This window comes from Eucalyptus grandis, chromosome 6 (assembly GCF_016545825.1).
Source record: "Eucalyptus grandis isolate ANBG69807.140 chromosome 6, ASM1654582v1, whole genome shotgun sequence".
Taxonomy (NCBI): Eukaryota; Viridiplantae; Streptophyta; class Magnoliopsida; order Myrtales; family Myrtaceae; genus Eucalyptus; species Eucalyptus grandis.
In genome coordinates, this window is record NC_052617.1 from 57,593,532 (window position 1) to 57,619,187 (window position 25,656).

The 25,656-nt window shown below is 42.3% G+C and overlaps 1 protein-coding gene across 1 annotated transcript; it reads left to right on the forward strand.

Annotated features, from left to right (window-relative positions):
- The first annotated feature begins 12,573 nt into the window (after positions 1-12,573).
- Positions 12,574-16,702, forward strand: LOC104451058 (cytochrome P450 714C2). The gene is made up of 5 exons (XM_010065813.3): positions 12,574-13,701; positions 14,955-15,181; positions 15,276-15,523; positions 15,666-16,020; positions 16,118-16,702. Exons 1-5 carry the CDS (start codon positions 13,389-13,391, stop codon positions 16,550-16,552), a joined length of 1,578 nt encoding a protein of 525 aa, XP_010064115.1. The 5' UTR covers positions 12,574-13,388; the 3' UTR covers positions 16,553-16,702.
- Positions 16,703-25,656: the final 8,954 nt, after the last annotated feature.

Below are 25,656 nucleotides of genomic sequence, written 5' to 3' on the forward strand. Positions count from 1 at the left end.
AGGCTCGAGCCTCACCTAGCTCACCGAATTCGGCAAGGCTTGAGCTTGCCAATGCGTGGTCCTTAGCCATCGCCATTGATGGGTGCGTTTGGGAAGACTTTTGGGAAAAGTCTTTAGGAAAATGCAAAGACCTTTGAGTTAAATGTGTTTTCCAAAATGCAAACTGTGTTTGGTAAATTATAATTTAAAAGCCCTTTGTGAAGTACCTTTGAACAAAATGGTGTTTGGGGGACAAAGGACTTTTGTGAAAAAAAAAAAAAAAAAAATTATTAAAGGAAAAATAAAAAAATGAAAACCAGCAAGGGCGGCGGCATCCGGCGGCCGGTGGCGACTCCGGCGACCTCCGGCGACCCGGATCTGGGCCGGCGAGGTCGCGCGACGCCGTCGCGACCTCCGGCGACCCGGGATTTGGGCCGGCGAGGTCGCGCGACGCCGTCGGACCTCCGGCGACCCCGGATCCGGGTCGCGGGAGGCGGAGTCTGGTCGCACGACCTCGCGCGTCGCCGAGGTCGCGCGACCTCGCGGCGACCAGTCCGGCGACCGATCTGGTCGCCGTGAGGTCGCTTCGACCTCCGGCGACCAGATCTGGTTGCACGAGGTCGCGCAGCCGAGGTCGCGCGGAGGTCACGCGACCTCGCCGCGACCGAGATCTGGTCACCGCGAGGTCGCGCGACCTCCGCGACCCGTAGATTTGGGTCGCCGCGAGGACCTGCGACCTCCGGGCCTTGACGACCTCCGGCGGGCTGGCGGCAACTCCGGCGTCCCGGAGAAGATGAACAAAGTGCTCATACGAGGGCACGCACCGGAAAAACAAAAAATTCGTGAGGACAAATTTGGAAAAAAAAAAAAAAAAAATGAATAGTGATCCTCGGATGCCGAGAATGCTTTGAAAGCCCGAGGCTCCTTGGGCTTTTAGCCTTCCCAAGTATTTGCTTTCCCATAAGGGACTTCGAAAGCTGGTTCCCAAACACCCAATTTTTGGCCTAAAGGCCTTTAGACCCCTAAAGATCCTTGGCAATGTGGTTGCCAAACGCAGCCGATGACAACTGGCCAAGGCCAAGGCCAAAGAAGAAAAGCAAAAAAAAAAAAGGAAAGAAGAAAAAAATTGAAAAATTGAGTTTCAAAAATAAAATAAAAATTATTAAAAATAAGTGCATGCATGAAAAGATTTTCTTACCAAATGGAGGAAAATATTATCTAATTCATTTTTAAATTTTAATTGTAAAATATGATTATTTTTCCGAAAAATGGCATCCTAGAAATCAATTTTTGGAAACACTACATTTTCCGCGAAACGAACAAAGCTTTAATGCAAAAATATCTATTAATTCACACTAGTTAACAAAATGAATTACATAATAATACATACAGTATTTGAAATTTCTTCTCATAATTGTAAGAACCTACCTTTATTTTAGCAAAAGAAAAACCTACAGTTAATATCACATTGGAAAGGTACAGTTACTGAAAGGAAAAGACACCATGTTCCTTTGCTTGATCAATGACACGCACAGAGACATTTTATTCACACATCTAAAACCTTTAGTTGAACTTACCAACAATGTGCTTTGATTGCATGCTTTATCAATCACCAAAATAGGATGCTATTACTGTTGAATAACAATATACTACTGACAATTAAAAAAGTAAAAAACAAAGTATACATATCCACCAAGTGATTTCAATTTCCAAAAGTAAGCACAATTTTTATGACTTAAAATGAGTTGTCATCTCACGTTCAGTGGTATAATGTCACTTGCCTTATAAAAAAACCAAATCTTGGCTACCAAAATTTGCAAGAAAGCAAGGGACTACATGTTAGATGTATGCCCTAAAGCTACTATGTAATAGTTACATATTATGGATTTTAGTTGTCCTTTCATTATTATTATTTAATTAATGGTAATGTCGTATTCATTCATTTGTCCAATTATTTTATATTTATGAATGATTCCATAAGATCAGTTGCAACTAGACCTATTCTTGATACCTCAAGAATATATGTGATGGGTTTATAGTTAGACTGAATCTTTAAATCGTTCCCAGTCAACGGATTATTGAGTGGATATTAATAATCTTGTTGATACCGGTGTGTTCTTAACTTTGCCATTAAGTATTGGATACTTAAGGGAATGATGAGTCACATGTCGTTGGGTATTATGATGCATGAGTTAGAACACATGTGTTTTTTTTTTTTTTTTTTTTTTTTGTAAAGGGTAAGAATATATTAAGCTTAGGACAAATATACAAGAAATCGGAACCAAAAACTCACACTCTAGCTGCGGGAAAACAGGGAGAGTGAGAGGGAGCCGAATCAAAAGATACAAAGGCAAATAAGAACAAGCTAAACAACCCACGGCACTACAAACTACCACAAACCAAACCGCCGACCCTCAATCAAAAAGGCAAAACAGAAAGGGTGTTAGGAAGAAGTAGCCGAGTCAAACACGGAGGGATCGAAGCCCCAGCTTCTCTAGAGTCTTTTGTTTCTTGGAGTAGGCGGAACATTTTTAAACGTAAGAGCCTTGTCCTTCACAACCTTGATCAGGTGATTTTTCATAGCTGGGATCACCAAGGAATCACCCCGAAAAATGATGGAATTCCTCTTCTTCCAAATAAGGTGGCACATGGCCCCGAAAGAAAAACGTGCAATACTATGAAAGAAATCCTTTCCAGATAGGAATTTTAATGCCCAAGACAAGTTATCCACCCACGTCCTATTCCTCCAAGGAAGATTACACCTGGAAGCCCAAAAATATACAAGAGTTGCAGAGGTCTCACATTCAAAAAACAAGTGGTCAACGGAATCAGGAACAGAACTGCAGAATGCGCACATTGTAAACTCGATTCTTCCATGAGAAATGAGTAAGGTTTGAGTTGGTAGTCGATTTTTAGTGATTAGCCACATATTAAATTGAAACCTAGGGGCAATTGCATTATCCCAAATAAAAGAAGCCCAAGGCACACGTTTCTTTTTAATCCTGATAGTATTCCAGGCGGAAGAAACCGAAGACGAACCTGAAGGGTCATTGCGCCAAGTGAAGCGGTCATGGGTCGTGGAGCAATCGCGAATAGGGATGCCCCACATTGCGAGGAAGAGTCTGAGCGATCAACTTGCAGGGGAGAAGAGATCGGCCGCCACTGCATTGCTTGGAAGTTTGAAACTTTCCATAAGATTCGATGGTACAAACAAATGTAATGGTCCACAAGTTAGCCAATGGTCGTGCCATAGAGAAACTGAGTAACCATGACCGAGCTGCCAAAAGAAAGACGACCTGAAAAATCTTCGAATATGCAGTATTTTTTTCCACGTCCACGAACACACGGTGGGTTGGGAAGAATTCCAAAAATTGTCCTTCTTTAAGAAATACGAATGAACCCAATGACACCATAGAGATTCTTTATCGGTGAAGAGAAACCAAATATATTTAAGCAAGGAGGCTATATTGCAATCTTTCAGCTTATGAATACCTAAACCACCTTGCTCCTTAGGGCGACAAATATCATCCCAAGACACTTTTGCCCCACCACAACCAAGTGAGGTGCCCTCCCTCAAAAATTTTCTTAACAATTGTTCAATCCTATCAATGACAGAAGAAGGCAGAGAAAAAATACTTGCCCAAAAGGCCTGGATAGAATGCAACACTGACCTTATAAGTTGAAGCCTTCCTGCAAAGGATAAAAACCGATGGGTCCAAGATTGAATCCTTGCGGTGATACGATCAATCAGCATAATACAATCACCTTTCCCAAGTCTAGAAGAGATGATAGGAACCCCCAGGTAACGAACCGGAAGTGTACCTTCCTGAAAGCCAAATGCAAGCTGAATATTATCTCTAATAGAAATGGGACCGCCCGAGAGAAACACTTCACTCTTGTTTTTGTTCGGATTCAGCCCACTCCAAGATGAGAAAATGTCTAAACTTCTCTTAAGTACAGTAGCCAAGACCCAATTAGCTTGGCAAAAAAGAAAAACGTCATTGGCAAAAAAAGGTGAGAGAGCTTCACTTTCTTGCATCTCCAAAAGTATTTAAACTCCTTCACCAAAGTTTGGGCATTTAAAATACCTGAGAACACCTCCATAAAAAGCATAAAATAGATAGGGCGACAAGGGATCACCTTGGCGAAGACCACGACTGCTAGAGAAAAAACCATGTAATTCACCATTGATAGATATAGAGAATTTAAGCGTTCTAACACAAACCATAATCAAGCGGATGATCCAATCAGGAAACCTGAAAGCCAAAAGCGTGAGTTCCAAGAAATCCCAATCGACAGTATCGTATGCTTTTTGAAAATCGACTTTGACGGGACATTTCGGTAGATATGGCTCTAAGTGGAAACTAGAAAATAATTCATGAGCTAGGAGAATGTTATCTCTGATTCTTCTACCTTTAACAAATGTGTTTTGGGACGAGCTAATCAAATCATTTAACACAGCAGCCACTCGATTGGCAAGGATTTTTGTAATAACCTTATAAATGGTGTTACAACACGCAATAGGCCTATAATCTATGACAGCAGAAGCATTCGGAACTTTGGGAATCAAAGCAAGGATAGTGTTGTTTACCTCCTTTAGAAGATATCCCGAAGAAAAGAAGTCCTTAACTGCTTCTAAGATGAGCGACCCAACTGTTTCCCAATTGGTTTTGAAAAATTCAATAGAGAAACCATCAGGACTCGGGGCTTTACCCCTTGCAAGAGAGAAGAGTGTTTCCTTTATCTCGACATCAGTAACCGGACAAGCGATAGAGTAGCATTGCGCATTCGAGAGTGGCCGGTGGATGAACGTCTTCAACTCTTGAAGAGAAGGCTTAGAAAGACCCACCTGAGGTGAACGCAGCTCAGAAAAATAGGATACAAACACTTGTGGCACAAGAGAAGGGTCTATGATGATGGAGATGGATGGATCTTTCATTGAAAGGATGTGGTTATTGAGTTGTCTATTCTTCACAGAGTGGTGAAAGAACTTGGTGTTTTGATCACCCTCATTTAGCCATTTCACTCGAGACTTTTGACGGTAAAATAATTCTTCTTGGAGACGTAGTTCAACAAAAGCATGGCGCTGAAATTTCTCAAGGTCTGCAAGAGAAGAATTAGCAGGATCAACTTGAAGACCAACTTGAGTGCTACGAAGAGTTTCTCTAGCTTCCGCCGTTCTCATCGAGATGTTCAAGAAAGATTCTTTGTTGAGGGTCTTGAGGCGACATTTTACAATCTCCAATTTAGACACAAGGCGAAACATTAGCACTCCCCACACCGGGCTATCCCAAGCATGATTGATAATCGATGAGAAATCCGGGTGCTCTGACCAAAAGTCAAAGTATTTAAAAGGCTTTCTTCTTAGGACCGGATCAAGAACTCTGACGATCATAGGAGAGTGATCGGAGATCCCCGAGTTAAGAAAAGAAGTTTCAGAGAAGGAGAACTGCTAGTTCCATTTAGAGTTAATCAGAACCCGGTCAATCTTTCGCATCTTGCTTGTAGCACTAGACGATGTATACCAAGTAAAACAGAGGCCAACATAACGAAGATCCACCAAATCAGTCCGAACTAAGCATAACCGAAACTCATCAAAATTAGGAATCCAAGAATTTGAACCCCCAACCATATCCGAGGGGTCTCTTATGGCATTGAAATCACCGGCCACAAGCCAAGCTAAGTCCTGCAAGACTTCATTGTAATGGATAAGATCATCCCATAAGGGTCTACGTCGCACAAAAGTATGATCTCCATAGACTGCCGATATGTAGCAACTCATGGTAGAGATGTTGAATGTAAGGTAACCATGAACAGCTTGCGCATTAGAAGAGAGGGGATCAAAAGCAACAACATTGGGGTCCCACCCGACCCATATTCTACCTCGTGGAGAGTAGTCATAATTAGTCGTTCACTTCCATCCTCTTAATAAGGTCGAGGAGATGGAATCAAACAAAGGTTTGGGGACCTTTGTCTCAAAAATGCCAATCAAGCACAAATTGTTTGAGTAAACAAGCTTCCTGATCTCAGCTCGTCTAATAGGACCGAGAAGACCCCTAACATTCCAAAACCCAAAAAACATATTTACAATAGTGTAGGGAGAGAATCACCTCTTCTTAGAGGCCTTACGACTAGTAGAGGTCACGTTGGTGTTCACCAAGGGGGCGGGTCTGGTCGAAGAAGCAGCAGTTGCTCCTGGAGACTTTCTGGCCTTACATCTGAGATTTGTGCCCGAGGAGAAGAATTGATGGAAAGTAAATCTTCATCATCCAAAGCAGCATGTAAACTGGAACTACCAATTTCATCGGAGCACTGAGCAGTATCCAAGTGGGAAGTTGGGTGTGACATTTTTACACGACCATCATGCACCTCGGAAGGGGCCTTCAAGAGGCCTTTAGAAATCTGCATAGGTGGAAGGAGTGGTGGTTTAATTGGTGCCAAAGTCTTTAGCTTCAACTTCAACTGCTGCCCACCTTCACTAGGTTGAGCTAAACCGGAAGAATCCGCCTCTTTAGTTGCAAGTTGCTTGTTCTTCTTCCATTTTACTTGTTGCCATCCCTTATTAGCCGAAGATGAATTAGTCACAAAAGGAGTCGAGGCGAGAGGTAGGGCCACCTCGCGAGCAATAGCAGAGTCTGCTTGAGGAGCATTATGTTCATCAACAGGGTCTGCAATCATGTGCTGATCTGAAGTGGTCTCCCCTGCTGGGCAATGTCCAACATCCGGCCTATTAATAAATAAGGGATTGTCTCGCGTACTGTCTTTAGTTTGTACATGCCGAGGGGGATTTACATGACTTGGAGACAGAGCGGGTTGAGCAGGGGCCAAAGACACATCTTGAGGGATCGGAGGTGTAACGATCAAGGGTTGTCAAACATTCTTTTCAATAGGATGAGCAGCAACTAGATTGCATTTATGGCAAAAAATGCCACACCCTGCACAACCCGTGGGTCTCCATTCATATTCTATATCAACCACGCATGATTCACCATGATGAACCACCTCAATTGATTCACACGAAGGCTGCTTTGCTGTGATTTCTACACAGACTCTAGCATAGGCTAACATTTTCATATGTTCCGTTCTTTGGTCTACATAGAGTGGCCTCCCAACGGCGCTAGCAACTTTGCTAATTGCCTGAGAGGAAAAAAAACAGCAGGAAGATTTATAAGCTTTATCCACACAGGAACGGTTAAATGAGCATCCATCCTTAGCTCTAGGGGCGGCCTCCATTGTTGAAGAACAATAGGCACTTTTTGAGACGGTAAAAGACCCACCTTCTAAAACCTTCCTCCAAAACTCATTGTCCAAAATGTGGAAAAACAAAAATCCCTTTCCATTGGCCATAACTTCAACCAAGTTCACACCCCAAGCTTTCTTGAAAGCAGCTTCAGTAACTTTGAAGGGAATTCTCCTCCCAATATAGTAGCCAACAAGACAATCTTGAAGTTTAGGATCGGCGGCTTGAAGATCTTCATCGGCCATTTCAATAACCGGTTTATTATCAACATAAGTTGGAGGGAAGAACTCCAAATCGTATCCTTTGGTTGAAACCCTAGCCACCGCCACACTCGCCTAAGTACGAAGATTGGAGCTTGTCAAGGTTGCTCTCTGAGGCCATTTAGAACTCGACCTGCCTCTACTCCTACTCCTCGGCCCACCTTGAGCTTGGGTAAATTGAGCATGGCCATAAGTATCATTCAAACCAACAGGGGTCTGGGTGGTAACACCCATATTCTCGTTCACGGGACCACCAGAAGGGGATGGACCAATATCGGGATGGGGAGGGCTACAAATACTAGACTTTGGCCCCTCAATTTGGGCCGAAGCCATTCTGGGAATCATAGCAACACAGAAACGAAAAACGCAAAAACAAGGGTGGAAAACCCTAGCTAAAACCGGCCATTTAACCCAATGAGGAGTACATACCAGGTTGAGCTTGAATGGGTTTTGAAGACACCTTCAAGGCGCCATAGATCCCCGAGAATTGGCCTCAACGAACGTTCAACACTTCGGGAATCAGTCATGCAAGAAATCGGATGAACATTGATGAGCTCCGGGGGCGTTCTGTTCTTGGCTTCACGTGGTCAAGAAAGAGGGTTGGGACAACACCTTGAGAGTGTGTTCAAACACGGCGACGGCGGTTAGATACAGAATCGGTGGCGGCTGAAGAGACTTCGTCGCAAGTGGCGTTGCGGGGCTCGCCGGTGCCGCTGGGGTGGGGGGGTTTGTCCGTCGCTCTCAGGTTGGGATTATGCTCAGCCTTCCTTAATAGAACACAGGTGTTTGTAATAGACAAGTTCACTGAACGTGGCACATATGGAACGATTAGCGACATGGAAGCTTTTAGCGTGGTCAATGTCTAATTGTTCATGCTTTGGTCTTGTGTAAATAATCCTTAAACCTGAGGCACAGTGTTAATTTGTGTATTGAACAACTATGGTTCACGGGTGCACATAATGCCGGGTCGTTGATCTGTCTTCATGCCTGATGGTCATAGTTTGTTCATATACGAAGTTACACGTGTGCGCAATATGAAATCTGTCTCCTTGTTAAATGCAAGGTATAAAAATGACGTCCTATGCGATCGAATCTTGCACCGACCCAAATGATACCATAAACAATTAGGATAACGTGAAACAAGAGAGAAACATAATTACAAATATGTTTGAAATTACTGCAATCGAATTGAGTCAGTGGTTGCTATTTGTGTATGCATTTATGGTACATTAATATGTATCCACTTTGGGCATGCGTGTGCATCATATGCACGTAGGCTCGTGACTATAATACAAATTAAATTAACTCTGAGCTATAGATCTTTGGGTCCTACAAGCCATGATTGACATCTAGTAATATGTCATGACTATCCAGATAATGTGAATACTTTAAGAACATAATAAACCTGTCAGCTTTGGCTACCGTAAAATATGGTTGGTCTAAAGTGAGATAGAATGTTTATTAATTAGTTTAATATGGGCTGGCTAGTGTGGGCCGAGTTGAACCTGGCCCGTAATGAGGGGGATTGGCTGGAAACTCTATAAATAGTGCTCAAGTCTCTCATCTAACCCTAATTCTCACCTGTATCCTCACCTAAGAGGCGTTTACCTAACGCTACACGTGAGGGGGCCGCCTCATTGAGCCAGTGATACGGAGGGCAATAGAGGAGAAGGACTTGCGCGTGGAACATTGTGTTTTTGCTTTCGCTTCAAGAACAGTGGATCCCCTTGATGAGTGGGTAATTTCTTTTCTGCTTCCGCTTTATGTTCGATGGATTCCAAAACATGTGCATTAATCTTTTTACTCAATCATCAACTGAGGATTAGGAAAGAGGATATTCCTAAGTCAACATTTCGTACTCGGTGTGGGCACATTTGGTCCAGAGATAATTCTTAATAGTCAATTATATCCCATAAAGTCTTAAATATCGAATCATGACGGTAATTGCATGTATAAACACAGAGCCTTCCATGGTCACGAATGTTCTCAACTTTATTGATATGGATTCAATATGGTAGTGTGGCAAATGGATAATATCTCTCATAGAGAGATCCCATTTGTCAGTCACCATTATCTTACCTTAGGCGTCACAAAAACTTGTGCCACTAGAGAATGCTTTATGGTTCCAATGAACCCACATATGTCTTGTCCTTATGGTTAACCTTTATTTATGTATCACAAGACATATGCACAAGGCTAATAACCGGATGCCCGGATGCCCCTAGCCTTCACTCAAGGTTTATACAATCCCTTGAGACTTTATCAATATGTATTCAACATAATAACAATACATTCAAAAATATTTTATTGAATGTAAAAGTTGATACATATTAAACCGTTACAAAGTGTAATGAACACAGATGAAACATTTATCAGAGTAAAGCCAAAATAGCTTCCACTAAACAACAGCATCTCATGATGCTCCTAGGCCCATGCTAATGATATGTCACTCAAATACACACGGGCGTAGGCCTTTAGTAAGTGGATCTACAATCACATTATCTGTGAAAATATATTATATTAAAACGTCACATTTCTATACCGTTTGCTTTTTGGTCAAAAATTTTGACTACCATATATTTAGACTCCTTGAGACCTCTATAGTAAATAAATAATACTACAAATTTGTTATCTCAATATAACCGTATGGATCTATCCATAAATTTAAAACGATCAACTCCTACATGAGGTTTTGGAGCCTAAAAGCCCAAATAACAGCCTAAAAGAATGTTACTAACACTACTTACATAGTAGAAGATAACATAGAATTTTATTTACTGCACTTACTGCTAACATAAATATGTACTTCGTTATTGATTGCATGTCATCAGAACAGCCAACAAAGTTTACATTTAAATACCCTACTAACTGCAAGAATTGAACATGTCTATAAATTAGCATATAATATCTTGTCTTCTTTAAGTACCTTAAAACCTTCTTGACAGCAACTCAGTGATCATGTCCTGGATTTGACCGATATCTGCCTAGAAGTCCCGTCACAAAGACAACATTTAGTTTAATGCAAATTTGAGTATACATTATACTTTTAAGTGCACTGACACAAGGTACTCCCTTTAATTAGATTTTTCTCAATATCTAAATAAGGACAATGTGATAGATTTAGTCCATCACCCTTAACAATAGGAGCAATTCTTGGCTTGCAATAATGTAGATTGAATATTTCCAATATACAATTAGCAAATGTCCTCCGAGAAAATCTAATATAATATGGCAAAAACAATCATTACAAACCTCAGTACATATGATATAAGATATCTTAAGGTCACAACTTGTAAGCAAAATATTATATACATAAAGTATGAGAAAAAATAAATTTCCTCCTACTAACCTTGTAGTATATTGAATTACTTTGTTCCCAATTGAACAAAATAACAACACTATGAAATTTTAATAATATTGTATGGAAACTTGATTAAGACTATAAATAAGACTTTTCAATCTACACATAAGTTTACTCGAAACATTTGTTGCAAAATTCTCCAATTGAACAATATACATTTTGTATCTATTTGGCGTAACTTTATATCAAAATAAATTATTAATGCCACGTTCACTCTGAAAAAATATTTAAAGAAATAATTATTTCTTCACTATAAACAATCCACTCCTCTTTCAGAGTGAAAACTTTAGTTACCAATTTAGCTTTAAATTCCACAATCTTTCTTTGAAATTCTTTTGGCTTTAAACGAGAGATTCAATCTCGAGTCTGGTTGAGCAAGTCCTGTTATGACACAACGGAAGAGAGAACTTTCGGATATTCACCACTTCGATCGTGCTAGCAACCACGTGGAAACAATCCGTCGTATTCTTGATGTATAATAGTCACGGCCCAAATTAGAGATAATTCGTTTAACTCTCTTTTACATTCAGATTTTTGATTAAAACACACGAACAACGCCTTTAGAGAATCTTGTAAAATATATCATCTTTGTTTCCGTTGTGTTTTTTATGTTAAAATTTACTTATACATCATTCATGAAACCCCAACACTACAAATGGAGACTCCTTATCCACAATGCACTAAATTCAATCCAATAATAATCATAGAATTGGAAATAAGAGTCAAACCATATGAAGGAGCAAGCTTTTTGTGACATAAGTGAATGAATCAAAACTAGATCTTCATTCAAAAAATTAATGAAAACATTGGCACAAATCTCCAATATAGAATCAAAAGAAGTTGAAGAAGCGCTAATACAAAAAAATTGGATCGAAGCAATGAAAGACGAATTATAACTTCTTAAGGTACACGCAGTCTAGAAGCTTGTGCCGAGACCTAAAAATCAACAAGTAATTGGAATAAATTGGGCTTTTCCAAATAGGCTAAACAGCAAATGTAAAGAGGTACTTAATAAAATTAGGTTGATTAGGCTTAGGGTTTATTAACACCTAAATTTTACTTTTTTTTTATTTAGAAAAATCGCATCGAATATCATAAATCGGTCTCTAAGGAAAAAAAGAAGGTAAAGTAAATATTTTCATTAGAGTGCATTGAACGACATTTGCATTATTAGTATTAATTTTTTTAAAATTAATTCAACTTTCTTAAAAAAAATAATTTAAAATAAAAAAAGGGAGCGCCCCTTCTTCTTTCCCTTCCTTTTCTCTGCCTCCTCGCGGGCCAACAATCTCATCTTCCCGCTCATCCCTTTCCCCCCTCTCCTCATCCTTCACGCTGCTACAGTAAGGACGCAAGTACAGTGGCAGTTGAAATAGCGCGGGACGTTCGACGGGAGTGGGTGGTCGGGTGCAGACCGGCAACGACAGCTGGCGCGTCGGTAGCCATTAAAAGGGAAGAGAGGTAGAGAGAGAAAGGGGGATTCTCTCGGCTCGCTCGGCGGGGGTTTCCTTCGCTGGTTTTTCTCTTCTTCAGAGAGCTAGAGATCAAAGCTGGGGTTTAGAGGCCGAGAGGGAGAGAAATCCAAGAGGTTGAGAGGTCCGAGCGACTGAGGGGAAAGCAGAAGAGCTTCAGCCGACGCTACGGCCACGCGTAGACTGCTGGTTTTTGCCGAGAGAGAGAGAGAGAGAGAGAGCGAGCGCGAGCGAGCGAGGGGGAGAGAGAGAGGGGGAGAGAGAGAGCTTGAGAAGGTGGCTGGCCGTTGGAGGAGGGCCGTCCACTAGCCACCGTCCGCCGCGGCCATTCCCTGAACCAGGTAGGTGCCCTGTTTTCTTTGGTGGGCGTCAGGCCGGAGCTCGCGGTCGACCAAGCTTTCGCGAGTTTCGATCCCGTCAGCCTGGCGACTCCTTAATGGAGACGTGAGAGGTAAGAAAAAGAGCCCACTCCGTCAGCGTAATGAGCTCCGGTGTCTATCTCCAAAGTCCACGAAGCAAATGAGTGCTTGGTTGTCCTCACTTGGTTGTCCTCCCTCGGTTGTCCTCTCTCTGTGACTAACCATGCCGGTCGTCAATGTGATTTCCACTTTCTTATTCCACTTTGACCGGGCCGGCTCGGCGTGCTACAATCTTTAAATTATCGCTTTCTTTGAATGGCCATGTGGTCAGCGTGACCGAGTCATAAAGCAGAATTGTCCTCCCTCGGTTGTCCTCTCTCTGTGACTAACCATGCCGGTCGTCAATGTGATTTCCACTTTCTTATTCCACTTTGATCGGGCCGGCTCGGCGTGCTACAATCTTTAAATTATCGCTTTCTTTCAATGGCCATGTGGTCAGCGTGACCGAGTCATAAAGCAGAATTGTTAAACTTCCAATATCTCTTATGACAGCGTTGTCCTCGTCACCCTTTGTATGTTATAACTGAGCCTTGCTAGCATCTGGCAACAGCATCACAACCCCCCCATCCATCAGACCAAAACCCGTTAGCAACCTCCCAATCGGTGCTGTGACCTCCGGAGTGACGTTCCCATTAGGACTAGAGAGGATCATCAGCAATGGAATATCTGCAGTACTCGAACACAAAGGCACTGATATCCATAGCCGTGGTGGGCGTAATAGGAGTGTTGCTGAGGCTGTACAACGCGCTGGTGATGAAACCGGAAAAGTTGAGGTCCTTGCTGAGGAAACAAGGCATCAATGGACCGCCCCCCGCCTTCCTGCTCGGCAACATCATGGAGATAAAAAAGGCGAGATACTCCTCCTCCTCCTCGTCCTCCGTTCCCATGACTCCGCCCGGCCGGCCCCCTGCCCGCCATGATTGCGCTGCTGTCCTCTTCCCCTTCTTTGACAAGTGGAGAAAACAATACGGTAGTTCACCTCCTGGCTGCCCTAACTGGAAATTTCATCTCTTTTCCACAATTAATCAAATAATATTCAAGTGTTTCGATTTCCCATGCTCCAAACTTCATAAATTAGACGCAAGATTTTTGTACAATCATAAGAGAGTTTATGAAACTTAGAGATCGGTGCTACTTAAATTTCCTAGTTAGATCTAGATGATCACGTGGATCACCCTGACGTATGTTTTCTCTACTTGAAGGCTGAACTTGAAGCCTATCATGTCGGTTGACACACCGCATTAGGGTAAAAGTACGCTTCAAGTGTTAAAAGTTGACACAAGGGGAGTTTAGATGTTAAAAGTTACGAAAGTAACGTTTTAGTGTTAAAATTATATAGAAATGGATTAATTCGACGTGCGTAATTTGTGGTAAAGTAAGTGCAAAACAGCGTCGTTTTGCACGTTGATGTGGTCAAACAATATAAAAGCGAAGTCGTTTTGGTGTTGACGTGGTAAAAAATTAATTAAATTTAATTTATTTAAAATATTTAAAAATACAAATACAAATATTAAAAAAATTTAAAAACTTAAAAAAAGTGGGGTAGCTGCCTCCCTTTAATATATATATATATATATATATATATTTTTGTATTTGTATTTTTAAATGTTTTAAATAAATTTAATTTAATTAATTTTTATATTGATTTTTTACCACGTAAGCATCAAAACGATGCTGTTTTACATTTGATTCGTCGGAAAATTGACACGTCAGCGTTTTGATTGGATTTTGGTTAGATTGACACTTAACTGATTTATTTTGCTCCGATTTTAGCATTTAAGTATTTTTTTGTGCCAACTTTTGGCATTCTAAGGGTATGAGTGTCAAATAGTGGCATAGGGCCGTAGTCATTGAAGATTCCTCACTGCCCGATTCCATTTTTTAACACTTGTAGCCCCTACCAAAGTCTGCTCTTTCTTTTTTGGGATTATTGTTAGTTCTTCGATAATGACTGATGCGGGCGCTGTGTAGCTCCTCTGGAGCTGGATCAGGATTGGACTCAACCAAAATGACTCCAGCGCCCCGAAATCACTTCTCACATTCACGCTAAATATCATTTGACACGTTCTCACTCATTAATAAAACAAGAGTAATACACTACTCCTGAATCAGATCATTTCTCCTTCCCCCTCTCTTAAATGAATTGGATTGATCGTTTGTGGTTCGGACATGGACAATCAGATCAGGCTGTTGTCATGCGCTGATGTCTCATGATTTTTACAGGAGATACATTTGCGTTCTCGCTGGGGAGCACACAGATAATCTATGTGAACCGACCAGACGTGGTGAGGGAGATTACCACCTGCACATCCTTGGACTTGGGTAAGCCCTCATACCAGTTCAAGGAGAGGGGTCCCTTGATGGGTCAAGGCATCTTAACTTCCAACGGCCCCCACTGGGCTCATCAGCGCAAGATCCTCTCTCCTGAGCTCTATATGGAGAAGGTCAAGGTATGTTATCTCAAATGATGTCTTTCAATATCACCATTTCCACCACCAATTTTTTTTTCCTCAAATTGACATTTCTGAGTTTACCCGCTCGCAGGGAATGATAAACCTCATAAACGAGTCCACAGAGACACTGTTGAAGTCCTGGAAGAACAAAGTGGATGCAGCCGGTGGAGTAGCCAGCATTAACATCGACCAGCACATAAGAAGTTTCTCTGGAGATGTCATCTCCAGGGCCTGCTTTGGCAGCAATTTTGCCAAAGGAGAGGAGATCTTCCACACGTTGAGGGCTCTCCAGGAGGCCATGTCCAAGAAAGTTCTTTCCACTGGGATTCCTGGCATGAGGTGCGATGTTAAATCTCTCTTTCTCCCGAAAAACCTCCAATTAAGCCTCCCCTTCCATACCACCCCCTTGAAAAGAAAGGGAAAAAGGTAAATCCACTGTCGCTCAGCTGCTTTAATCAATTCTGTTTATGCAATGACACAGATACCTCCCCACCAAGAGTAACAGAGAAGCCTGGGCACTGGAGAAGGAGGTCCGCAGTTTGATACTGCAGGTGGTGAAGGAGAGGATGGAAGCTGCATATGAGAAGGACCTTCTGCAGATGGTTCTCGAGGGTGCCAAAAACAGCGACTTGAGCCAGGAGGCCATGGACCGGTTCATTGTCGACAACTGCAAAAACATTTACTTGGCTGGGTACGAGACGACTGCCGTCTCTGCGACATGGTGCCTCATGCTGTTGGCTTCCAGTCAAGAGTGGCAAAATCGTGTGCGTGCCGAGGTTCTTGAAGTTTGTGGGGACCGTCTTCCTGATGCCGATATGATCCGTAAGATGAAACTGGTGCGCCTTCCCCATACCTTTAAGACAGAGTGCACATAATATAACGTTTTGATTTCATGGTCATCGGCATGTGTAAACCTTTCTGTCCTGGGTGCAGCTCACAATGGTGATAAATGAGTCGCTGCGGCTATACTCCCCCGTGCCAGTGGTGTCGAGGGAGGCCTTAACGGATATGAAGTTTGGGGACCTGAAAGTGCCGGAGGGGGTTAACGTGTGGACGATGGTGTTGACATTGCACACGGACCCTGAGATATGGGGCCCAGACTCTTACTCCTTCAACCCGGGCAGATTCGCCAACGGGATCACGGGAGCTTGCAACCTGCCGCACTTGTACATGCCCTTCGGAGTGGGACCTCGCGTGTGCCTCGGGCAGAACCTGGCTATGGTGGAGCTCAAGATTCTCATTGCCCAGCTTCTCTCCAACTTCTCCTTCACCCTCTCTCCCGACTACGTCCACTCCCCTGCTCTTAGGTTGGTTATTGAACCTGAACACGGTGTCGAACTCTCCGTCACCAAATTATCTCGAGATTGATTCCTTCAAGAGCAGTTTTTCTTTTTTCTCACCCCGCTTTTTCTTAAGCCCACTGTACGTTTTCTTGCTGTGTCCACTGTCCAAAACCAGCTTTTTCTATCCTTTTTGTCACTCTTGTATCAGTTTATGACAAAGTTCATTCTTTTTTCATTATACGTGTTACAACCAATGCGGAAGGCGAATCAACGAAACAATTCAAGCAAGCAATAAGTTACAGAAATAAAACATAACCGTTCACGAGGTTGTTCAACTATAATCGGTAAAATGAAGATTACATTCCAGTGTTTCCAACCAATCTTAGGTAACACCTTCCCCACAAGAATCGATTAAAAAAAAAAAAGAAGTTTTCTCGTGCTTTCAACTATCTGGGCAAGCGGCTCTCAAAAGCTCTCTAAGCATTTCATAAATTTCTGATCTTAAATAGCCTTTGAAAATAAGGCTTTTTTTTTTGGTTAGTCCTACTCTATTTCTACTCTACACTCACTCTCAGATTTTTGCCCTACCTCTTGCAGGGCGTGGGAGTCGAAACCCACTCCTGAAACTTATGCGTCCCCATCTCATCCCCCTGAGAAGGTGTGGATTTGAACCCCTCACCTCTCCCTTCCATGTTGGAAGAGTGGCCACTGGGGAAAATAGGGTTTTTTAACAAGCCCGAATCCTAGCTGCTTTGGGCCGAGCACCTGCCAAAATAGGCCTGCCGGCAACTATGCTGGAAAACATAACATTTATTGGGCGCAGTCCGAGGGCCCTGCCTGCTTTATCTGGTAGCCGAGGCTCGGTGCTTGCCTGGTGGTCAGGTTGGTCTAGGTGCCAGGCGGGCCTTTCCTTTCATATCCAATCGCCCGCTTCTATCATCATGTCCTCGCTCGCAAACACCCCGAGTGTCCCCAGTTATGAGCTTGTGCATAATTCCAAATCAATTTGAATTAATTTCAAGTTGTAATTAACAAATCTCCACTTTGGCAAGAAGTCCAACTTTATGGTCATTGACCGCCGTCTCTCCCATTCTCCTTTAGGCTCCTCCCTTGTTGCAGACAATGATCATGTAATATTTGAGTTAGTGGTGGGACTCGCAAGAGAACAAGTGGACTTCAACTTATACAAAAGGAAGAGCAGCAAACGCACGAACGGAGAAAAAGTGATAGAAGAATATAGAAAGAAGAGAAGAAGAAATGAAGGAGAAAAAGAGAAGAGGGGTTTTGCGCATGAAGGCTTCACCATGTCAAATGAAGTATGTATCGCAACACCTGATAACGACTTGCGCCATTTATTCGTCTAATTGAAGTATTTTTCAAAATTAAAGTTCGAAATCAAAATTGTGTGAAAATGGAAATGTGAAGACCGATTAAGCTGTAGAATTTTATGAAAATTATGAATTATGGCATTATAGAGCTGTGGGGTTTGAGAAGCGTTGATTTGAAGAAATTTTTTGGTTGGAGAGAAATTCTAAAGTTTCGCACTCGAACTTTGCGTTGCAAATAGCTTTAAATAATCATTTTAGGCAAGTAATTTGTTGACGTGTGAAATTTATTTTGTTAGTGTTTAAACTTAATTTAGCTGAATCATAGTTGAGATAATGATTTAATTGGTTTGATGTTATTTCTCACTTATATGATCGGATTGCAAGTTCATTGATTGGAGTGAGCTTTTTGTTTAAAATAATTTAGACATCTGCAAAGTCAATTCTTGTTGAAGCAACTTGTAGTGCGGAGAAAAAGTAGGTGCTTCTTTTGAAATTCAGGCTCGCGACTTTTCTCAAGTAAGAGTTTTGGTAGTTGAAAAAGCTCAAGAGGCAACCGACTGGATCGAGCAACATGGAAGGATCACTGATGCTCTTAGGGGCCATCTGATACCAGAAATTAGTGCCTGGAGAAATCTAAGTATTCTGGGATAAGCTTTATCCCTTTCATCAGCAGTCCTGGGGGCTGGGGTTCCACTCGCTGTTGTTCCAGACCTGACATAAGTACAACGCACTAGCCGAGAATTTTTCCTCTAAATTACCTCATAGCCAGCATGCTATATCACTGGGCGCAAATTTTGCATCCGATGTCATTTCCAATTCCCAAAGTCAGGCTGCTTAATTGATATCTAAGCTACTAAGTGATTCTCGTGATTCGGTCAAACATACTCGTGACAACCTGTTTCTAAAAGTCAGTAAGCATGCCTTTGAGATAGGGAAAGTCGAAGATGAGTGTTCTGAGATAGTGAACGCTGGTGGCTCTGAGGTTGAATCTAAAGCTAGAACTGTCGTCTCTCTAGCTTCATTAACGACATGCAATGTTTCATCATAGAAAAGAAAGATGATTTAAAATCACTGTTTTATCCTGGTCAATCTAAACATGAGGACACAAACAAGGCGAGGTGTCACAGTCAATTAACACAGGAAAAAGAGAAGGCCTTTTTTCTGTAAAACTTAATCGTCTCTATTTATAATGAGTGAAAAACGGGATTGTTGACATGGCTATTGTCAGTGCGAAAGGGAATGGCAATAGGTCTCGGATGATTCCTCATCTTTGTTAGTTAACTCGAAGAGCTAGTAGAGGAATGCTAGATCGTTCGTGAATCTGTGAATGATCTACGGCAATATGCTGACTGGGATGTTCCTTGCAGTGACCCGAGCATGGAAAGTCGGGGACTTTTTTCTGAAGAAAACTGGGCATCCATTTTCAAAAGCAATGTTGCTTCCTGTAAAAGCTTGGTTGATCAATTGTCTGATGTTGTTTAAGCTGATGTAATCAGGAATGCTCTTACATTCAATTCAGAGTTGGCAAATTTACTTGGATTTGTCTCACAACTTCGTGGCACTATTGAAACTGAAATCGAGCAGCTATTGGAAGTTGAAAAAGAGCAGGGAACTATCATTGAACTTGAACGGAATTACTTTGTTAAGTGTTGGAAGATATGCAGCTTTGACAGAAGATTTGAATTGATTGTGATCCGATTTGTACAGATCAATTTAAGATTAGATCTAGAATATATTGATTTATAGGATCATTAATTTCCTTCTTTATTCATACTCTTGTATTATAACTACTAAGAATGTACATCAGATTTATTCATTGAAGACAATACAATATACATAAATCTTCTCTTCATTCTCGAGGTCTTCAATCTCTCTATCTTCTTCTTCAACTTCTTACATGGTATCAGAGCAGTGAAAGGTTCTGATTTGCTTCCGCCTTCTTCACCATCTGTCGAGATCTTTAAACACTCCAGCACCCCTTCTTCACCTTGCTTCCCATCGAGATTGTCAATCCTGCACAAAACTTGACATCTCAGTTTTCTTTCCTTTCCATCATGCCAAACAACTTACCTTCAGCCTCTGGTGAACGTCCGCAGCATGAAGATCTTGAGCAAATTGCAAAAAGCCGGGACACTATCTCCATTGTTGACGTTGCCAGATCTCACGAACAACCTGTTCGAACTCAAGATAGTGATAATCCTCTGGCTCAGTCAACTCTGGGGCAACCCTTCTCGATTCAGCTCATTCCGGGTCAATCAATAATGGGCCATTTTTACTAGTGGCCACTGTTTCAGATGCAACCCAACCCGTGGTTGTTTGGGCCTAGCCCGAATACATCATCGCCAGGAATTCAGGGGCCATGGGCCTCTACCCAACTCGACGGCAGCCCACCAGCCATAAGTGGGGCAAGCATGACCGCCGGGTCGGGTGGAGCAAATACGGGGCAAACAGATGGATCCAACGGTTCGGGTAATGGAGGAAACCCATACTCGACCAATTTCAATGTGGGTTATGGAGACGGTTTGAATCCAAGTATGGGAGCAAATCCCTACTCGAGATTCTCACCTGGATTTTTGCCGTTTCTAGGATCGATTTTCATCGGACGGCTAGAATCTGGCGACCTCCTGTTTGTTTCCACCATCGATGGACCTGAATTGAAGTTAATCAGCCAGCAGCTTACCGGGCACGAAAATTACTCCAAGTGGTTGTAGGAATTCCGGCACGTGTTGGTGACTAAGGACAAAGATGGATTTCTCGATGGAACCATCACTGTTCCTTCAGACGAGCATCTAGCACGACACTAGAGGAAATGCAATCAGCTTGTCTGAACTTGGATCAGCAATTGCATCTCTCCAGAAGTTGCGGCCGGACTTCCACCCACAGAAGATGCTCAAAGGATGTGGGAGAATATTAAAGAAATGTACGGCAAACTCGACTGTGCCAAATTTTTTTTTGCTCATGCAGGAATTGAGCAATCTAAAACAGGGGAACATGACGGTCACGGCTTGTTTCAACAAGCTATCGTCCTTATGGAACGAACTAGAAGCAGTTGAGGAAAAGCTCGAGGGACCAGAATCCACATTAAAGCAGTATCGTTCCATCAAAGAAAGGGAAAAGGCTACACATTTCTTACTGATTTTGAATGAGACTTACTTTACCTTTCGTTCACAGATCTTGGCCATGGATCTTGTCCCTCCGATCGGACGAATCTACTAGTTGGCTGTGCAAGAGGAGAGCCAACGACTCGTGTCACCAGAGCATGCAAGGAACGGCGACAGTATCGCCCTCATAGCCTGCGGCAAACGAAGAGATGGATATGGAAAAACCTAAATCGAGAGAGAGAAAGAAGAGGCGCATTAGGGTTCGGAGGAGGAGACGTCACCCGCTCCTTTAAAAGAGACGGGATGAATGGCCGAGATTTGATGCACTGATCGGACGGGCCAGATCGTGGGCGTGGATCGGACGTTCTTCTTGGCCCTAAAGGCACGGATGGATCTGATGGCGGATATGACTCCGCGACTAAAGGAGTGGACGGCCAGATATATGCCACGTCATCAAAGAATTTCTGACCCATTTTTAAGGCAAAGGGTAAAATGTTTTGCGATTATTGCAAGTGTTCTAACCATATGATTGACAGCTATTGGAAATTGCATGGAAAGCTTGGAGAAAAGGAGAAAAAAATATCAGTTGCCTATCAAGTGACTGAACCTACGGGTCAAAATGTTGACCAACTTATCTCTTATGGTCAATATCAACAATTGATGCATGCTCAACAGAAATTGGATACCTCCAACAAAGGAGGAAGTTTCTCAGGTATCTCACATTGCCTAATTAATTCAATTTCAAAAAAGGCATGGATTATTGATTTAGGTGCAAGCGATCACATTGTTTGTGACAAAGGATTTTTTACAAGTCTAAATGAGGGCTTAAATTTTCCTGTTACCGTGCAATTACCCAACGGGAATATCACACATGTGAATGTGACAGGAACAGTAAATCTTAGTCCTCAGATTACGCTTGAGAATGTCCTTTATGTCTCGGAATTCCAGTTTGATCTTATTTCAGTCTCAAGAGTATGCAAGGAGAACTCATGCCGGGTATTCTTCGATGTTGACACATGCTTCTTTCAGGCCCTTTCGACTGGCAGACTGATGGGCTTGGGTAGTCTTTCTGAAGGCCTTTATTTCTGGACAAATTTCCCAAGTAATTTCAATTTTTTCTAGTGCACTTTTCAATAAGACTTCATTGTGTAATTTGACTACCAATGAAAAGAATTTCATTATGCACTTAAGGATGGGCCATGGTACTTTCTTTCCCTATGCACAATGCTCCATATGCCCACTCGCCAAACAGTCACGTAATCCATTCCCTTTAGGGAATAGTTGTGCTAATGAAGTTTTGTCATTGATTCTTGTGGATATTTGGGGGCCTTACCATACAACAAATCATAATGGGTCTCAATATTTTCTCACCATAGTAGATGATTGTTCTCGTGCAACCTGGATCTTTTTAATGCAGTCTAAAGGTCAAGCTTATTCTCATTTAAGGACATTTATTGCTCTTTTGAAAAATTAATTCGGAAAGTCGATTAAAAGGATCCGAATTGATAACGGAAGGGAATTCTTCAGGCATGATTGCATTTCATTGTTTTCATCTCATGGGATTCAACATGAAAGCTCTTGTATATACACCCCACAAAAAAATGGGGTGGTCAAGCATAAACACAGGCATCTTTTGGAAGTCGCTAGAGCTTTGAAATTTCAAGCAGCAATTCCAGATGAATATTGGGGAGAATGTGTTATTACAACAGCTTATCTTATCAACCGAATGCCTACTCAGATACAAAATGGGAAGACACCTTTTGAAGTATTATTTGGCAAGGCACTGGAGCGGACACACCTCAAAGTCTTTGGGTGTCTTTGTTATGCAACTATAATGGGCCCTCGAGACAAGATGGATCCTCGTGCACGTCGCTGCGTATTCATGGGGTACCCTAATCTACAGAAGGGATATAGAATCATGGAGCTGTCTACAAAAGAATTCTTTGTAAGTAGAGATGTTTTATTTCATGAAAATGTCTTTCCTTTCAATGAACAAACACCCTCACATGAAGAATTAGGTACAGTGAGTATTCCCCGTCGACTTGTGACAGATGATGCAACATATCGAGATCTTGATTATATACCATTTGCAAGATCAGCTCATGACCATTATGTGCAAATGAATCCTTCAGTAGTAGGACCTAGTTTTGATGAGAATTGAGTTCTAGAGAATGTTTCAGGGAATTCAATTGAAGATTCTCCTACTAATGAAGAATTTCAAGACACCTTGCCTACATCAGCCAGAGAAACAACACCTTCACCCTGATAGTAGATCCTCCAAGATGTTCTGGTCGAGCTACACGACCTCTTACTTGGACCAAAGAATATGTGTACGCCACTCTCGACTCACCAGGTATCAAGTATCCAGTTTTGTCCTATGTTTCCTTTCATAATTTATCATCAGAACATAGGTGCTGTGTCAGTAGATTATTGGAGGATAAGGAACCTACTAGTTATAATGAGGCATATGCTGATCCAAGATGGCGGGATAAGTACATTAATGGTGCCATAAGTTGTGTACGGCGCTTATTTTGGTGCCAAAAGTTTATGTCGGATCATTTAAGTGCCAAAGAATTTGAAAAACGCTCACTTTGGTGCCAACGTTGATCTGATCGGCCGGAAATCTGACGTGGCCTTTTTTTTTTATTAATTTCTTATGCTGATGTGGCTCGCCGGAGTTTCCATTAGATCACTTAGGCCTTCAAACGACGTTGTTTTAGTATCCTAACACCAAAACGACGCCGTTTTGTGTCTTTCCCCCAAATTCAAAACCCTAAATCCCCAAATGACGCCGTTTTGTGTCGTCTTCTTCCCCGAGCAGATTCGTCTTCTTCCCCGAACAGATCCAGATTCGTCTTCTTCCCCGAACAGATCCAGCAACACCAACAGCACCAAACCAACAACACCAGCAGCAGAGAACCAGCAACACTAGTAATTTTCCAGAAAAGAAACCACGCATTCGCCTCGCCCTCCCCGGTAGTTTTCCCCATTTTCAATCACCTTATCAACCTTTCAAATCCCTGAATCTCAGCATCACCACCGCATTTTCCCAAGAAATATCGTTGGGTGCAGAGGAAACGTGAGCTCGAAGAATCCCCAGAAGCACGAGTGATCTGGCCAATGGTAGCCGCGAAGATCTAGAACTCCACGGAGGTTGTCGGCGAAGCCAGCTGTTATGAAGGCGGCGGCCGTGGCCCTGCCATCCCCTCCTCCGCCCTTATCGTCGACACCTCCCTCTTTCTCGGGATTTTATGTTCTTTTTTCTTTTCTTTCTTTCTTTTGTCTTGCTGTGGCAAGCAACTACAATGGAGGTTGAGGGATGGCGGCTGAGTGACGGTGGTCGAGGGACGGCGGCCAAGTGACGGTGGCTGAGGGACGGTGGCCGAGCGATGGTGGATGAGCAATGGCGGACAAAAAAACCCTAATTTCAATCTCCAAATAAAATTAACAAAACGGCAAAACGACGTCGTTTTCTTAAAAAAGACGGAAAACGACACCGTTTAAAAGGCTCCTCAATTATTTTTTTAAATATAAAAGCCACGTAATCATTTTGGCCGGAATCTGTCGTCGGTGTCACCAAAGTGATCGTTTTTCCTCCAATTTGGCACTTAAGTGATCCGGCGGAAACTTTTGGCACCAAAGTGAGCGCCGTACACAACTTATGGTACCATTAGTGTACTTATCCCCCAAGATGGCAGAAAGCCATGGAAGCAGAATTACAGGCATTGGTTCACAATAATACTTGGGATCTTGTCTCATTGCCGCCAAATTGTAAACCAATTGGCTGTAAATGGGTGTACAAGATTAAATATCGAGCTGATGGCTCCGTTGAAAGATTCAAGGCACGATTGGTTGCCAAAGGCTTCACTCAGCGAGAAGGGTTCGATTATCATGAAACATTCTCACCTGCAGCCAAAGATGTCATAGTACGTTCATTCTTGACAGTTGTAGCTGTTCGTGACTGGTCCTTACACCAGATGGACGTTCATAACGCCTTCCTTCACGGAGATTTAGATGAAGAGATATATATGGACGTTCCTCAGAGATTACGGAGACAGGGGGAGAAGAAAGTGTGTCGCCTCCATAAATCCCTTTATGGGTTGAAGCAAGCTTCCAGGCAATGGTACGCCAAGTTTACAAGCGTTCTTACAACAACATGCTTCCAATAGTCCCGACATGATTATGCCTTGTTTACATGGACTAAAGGTATGTCATCTATCTATTTGATGATATATGTTGATGATATTCTCATTACCGAAAATGATGAAGCTACCATAGAAGATTTTAAGAGGTATCTACATGCAATTTTTCATATTAAAGACTTAGGAGCACCTAAGTACTTTCTTGGCATTGTAATTGCCCGTTCTGATCAAGGGATTTCCCTCAGCCAGCGGAAGTTCATATTAGAGATTATTTCAGAAGTAGGTTTATCAGGTTGCAAGCCAGCTGTTATTCCTATTGAACAAAATACTAAATTGACCACCACAGATTATGATAAGGGAACTTCTCAAGAAGATGACTTCACATTGGAAGATCCTTCAAGCTATCAAAGGCTTGTCGGAAAGCTTATATATCTGACAATGACTAGGCCTGACATCTCTTATGCAGTGCAGACTCTTAGTCAGTTCGTGTACAGTCCGAAGCAGTCACACGTGAATGCTGCACTTAAAGTTGTGAAATATCTGAAGAAGTGTCCCGGACTTGGAATACTCTTGTCCAGAAGATGCGACATGGAAATGACAGCATATTGTGATGCATAC

Excerpts from the sequence above, each read along its gene's own strand:
- LOC104451058 (XM_010065813.3), top strand. The coding sequence starts at position 13,389 with ATGGAATATCTGCAGTACTCGAACACAAAGGCACTGATATCCATAGCC. Across the intron at positions 13,702-14,954 it reads CAAGTGGAGAAAACAATACG|GAGATACATTTGCGTTCTCG; the intron begins GTAGTTCACCTC and ends TGATTTTTACAG. Across the intron at positions 15,524-15,665 it reads ACTGGGATTCCTGGCATGAG|ATACCTCCCCACCAAGAGTA; the intron begins GTGCGATGTTAA and ends GCAATGACACAG.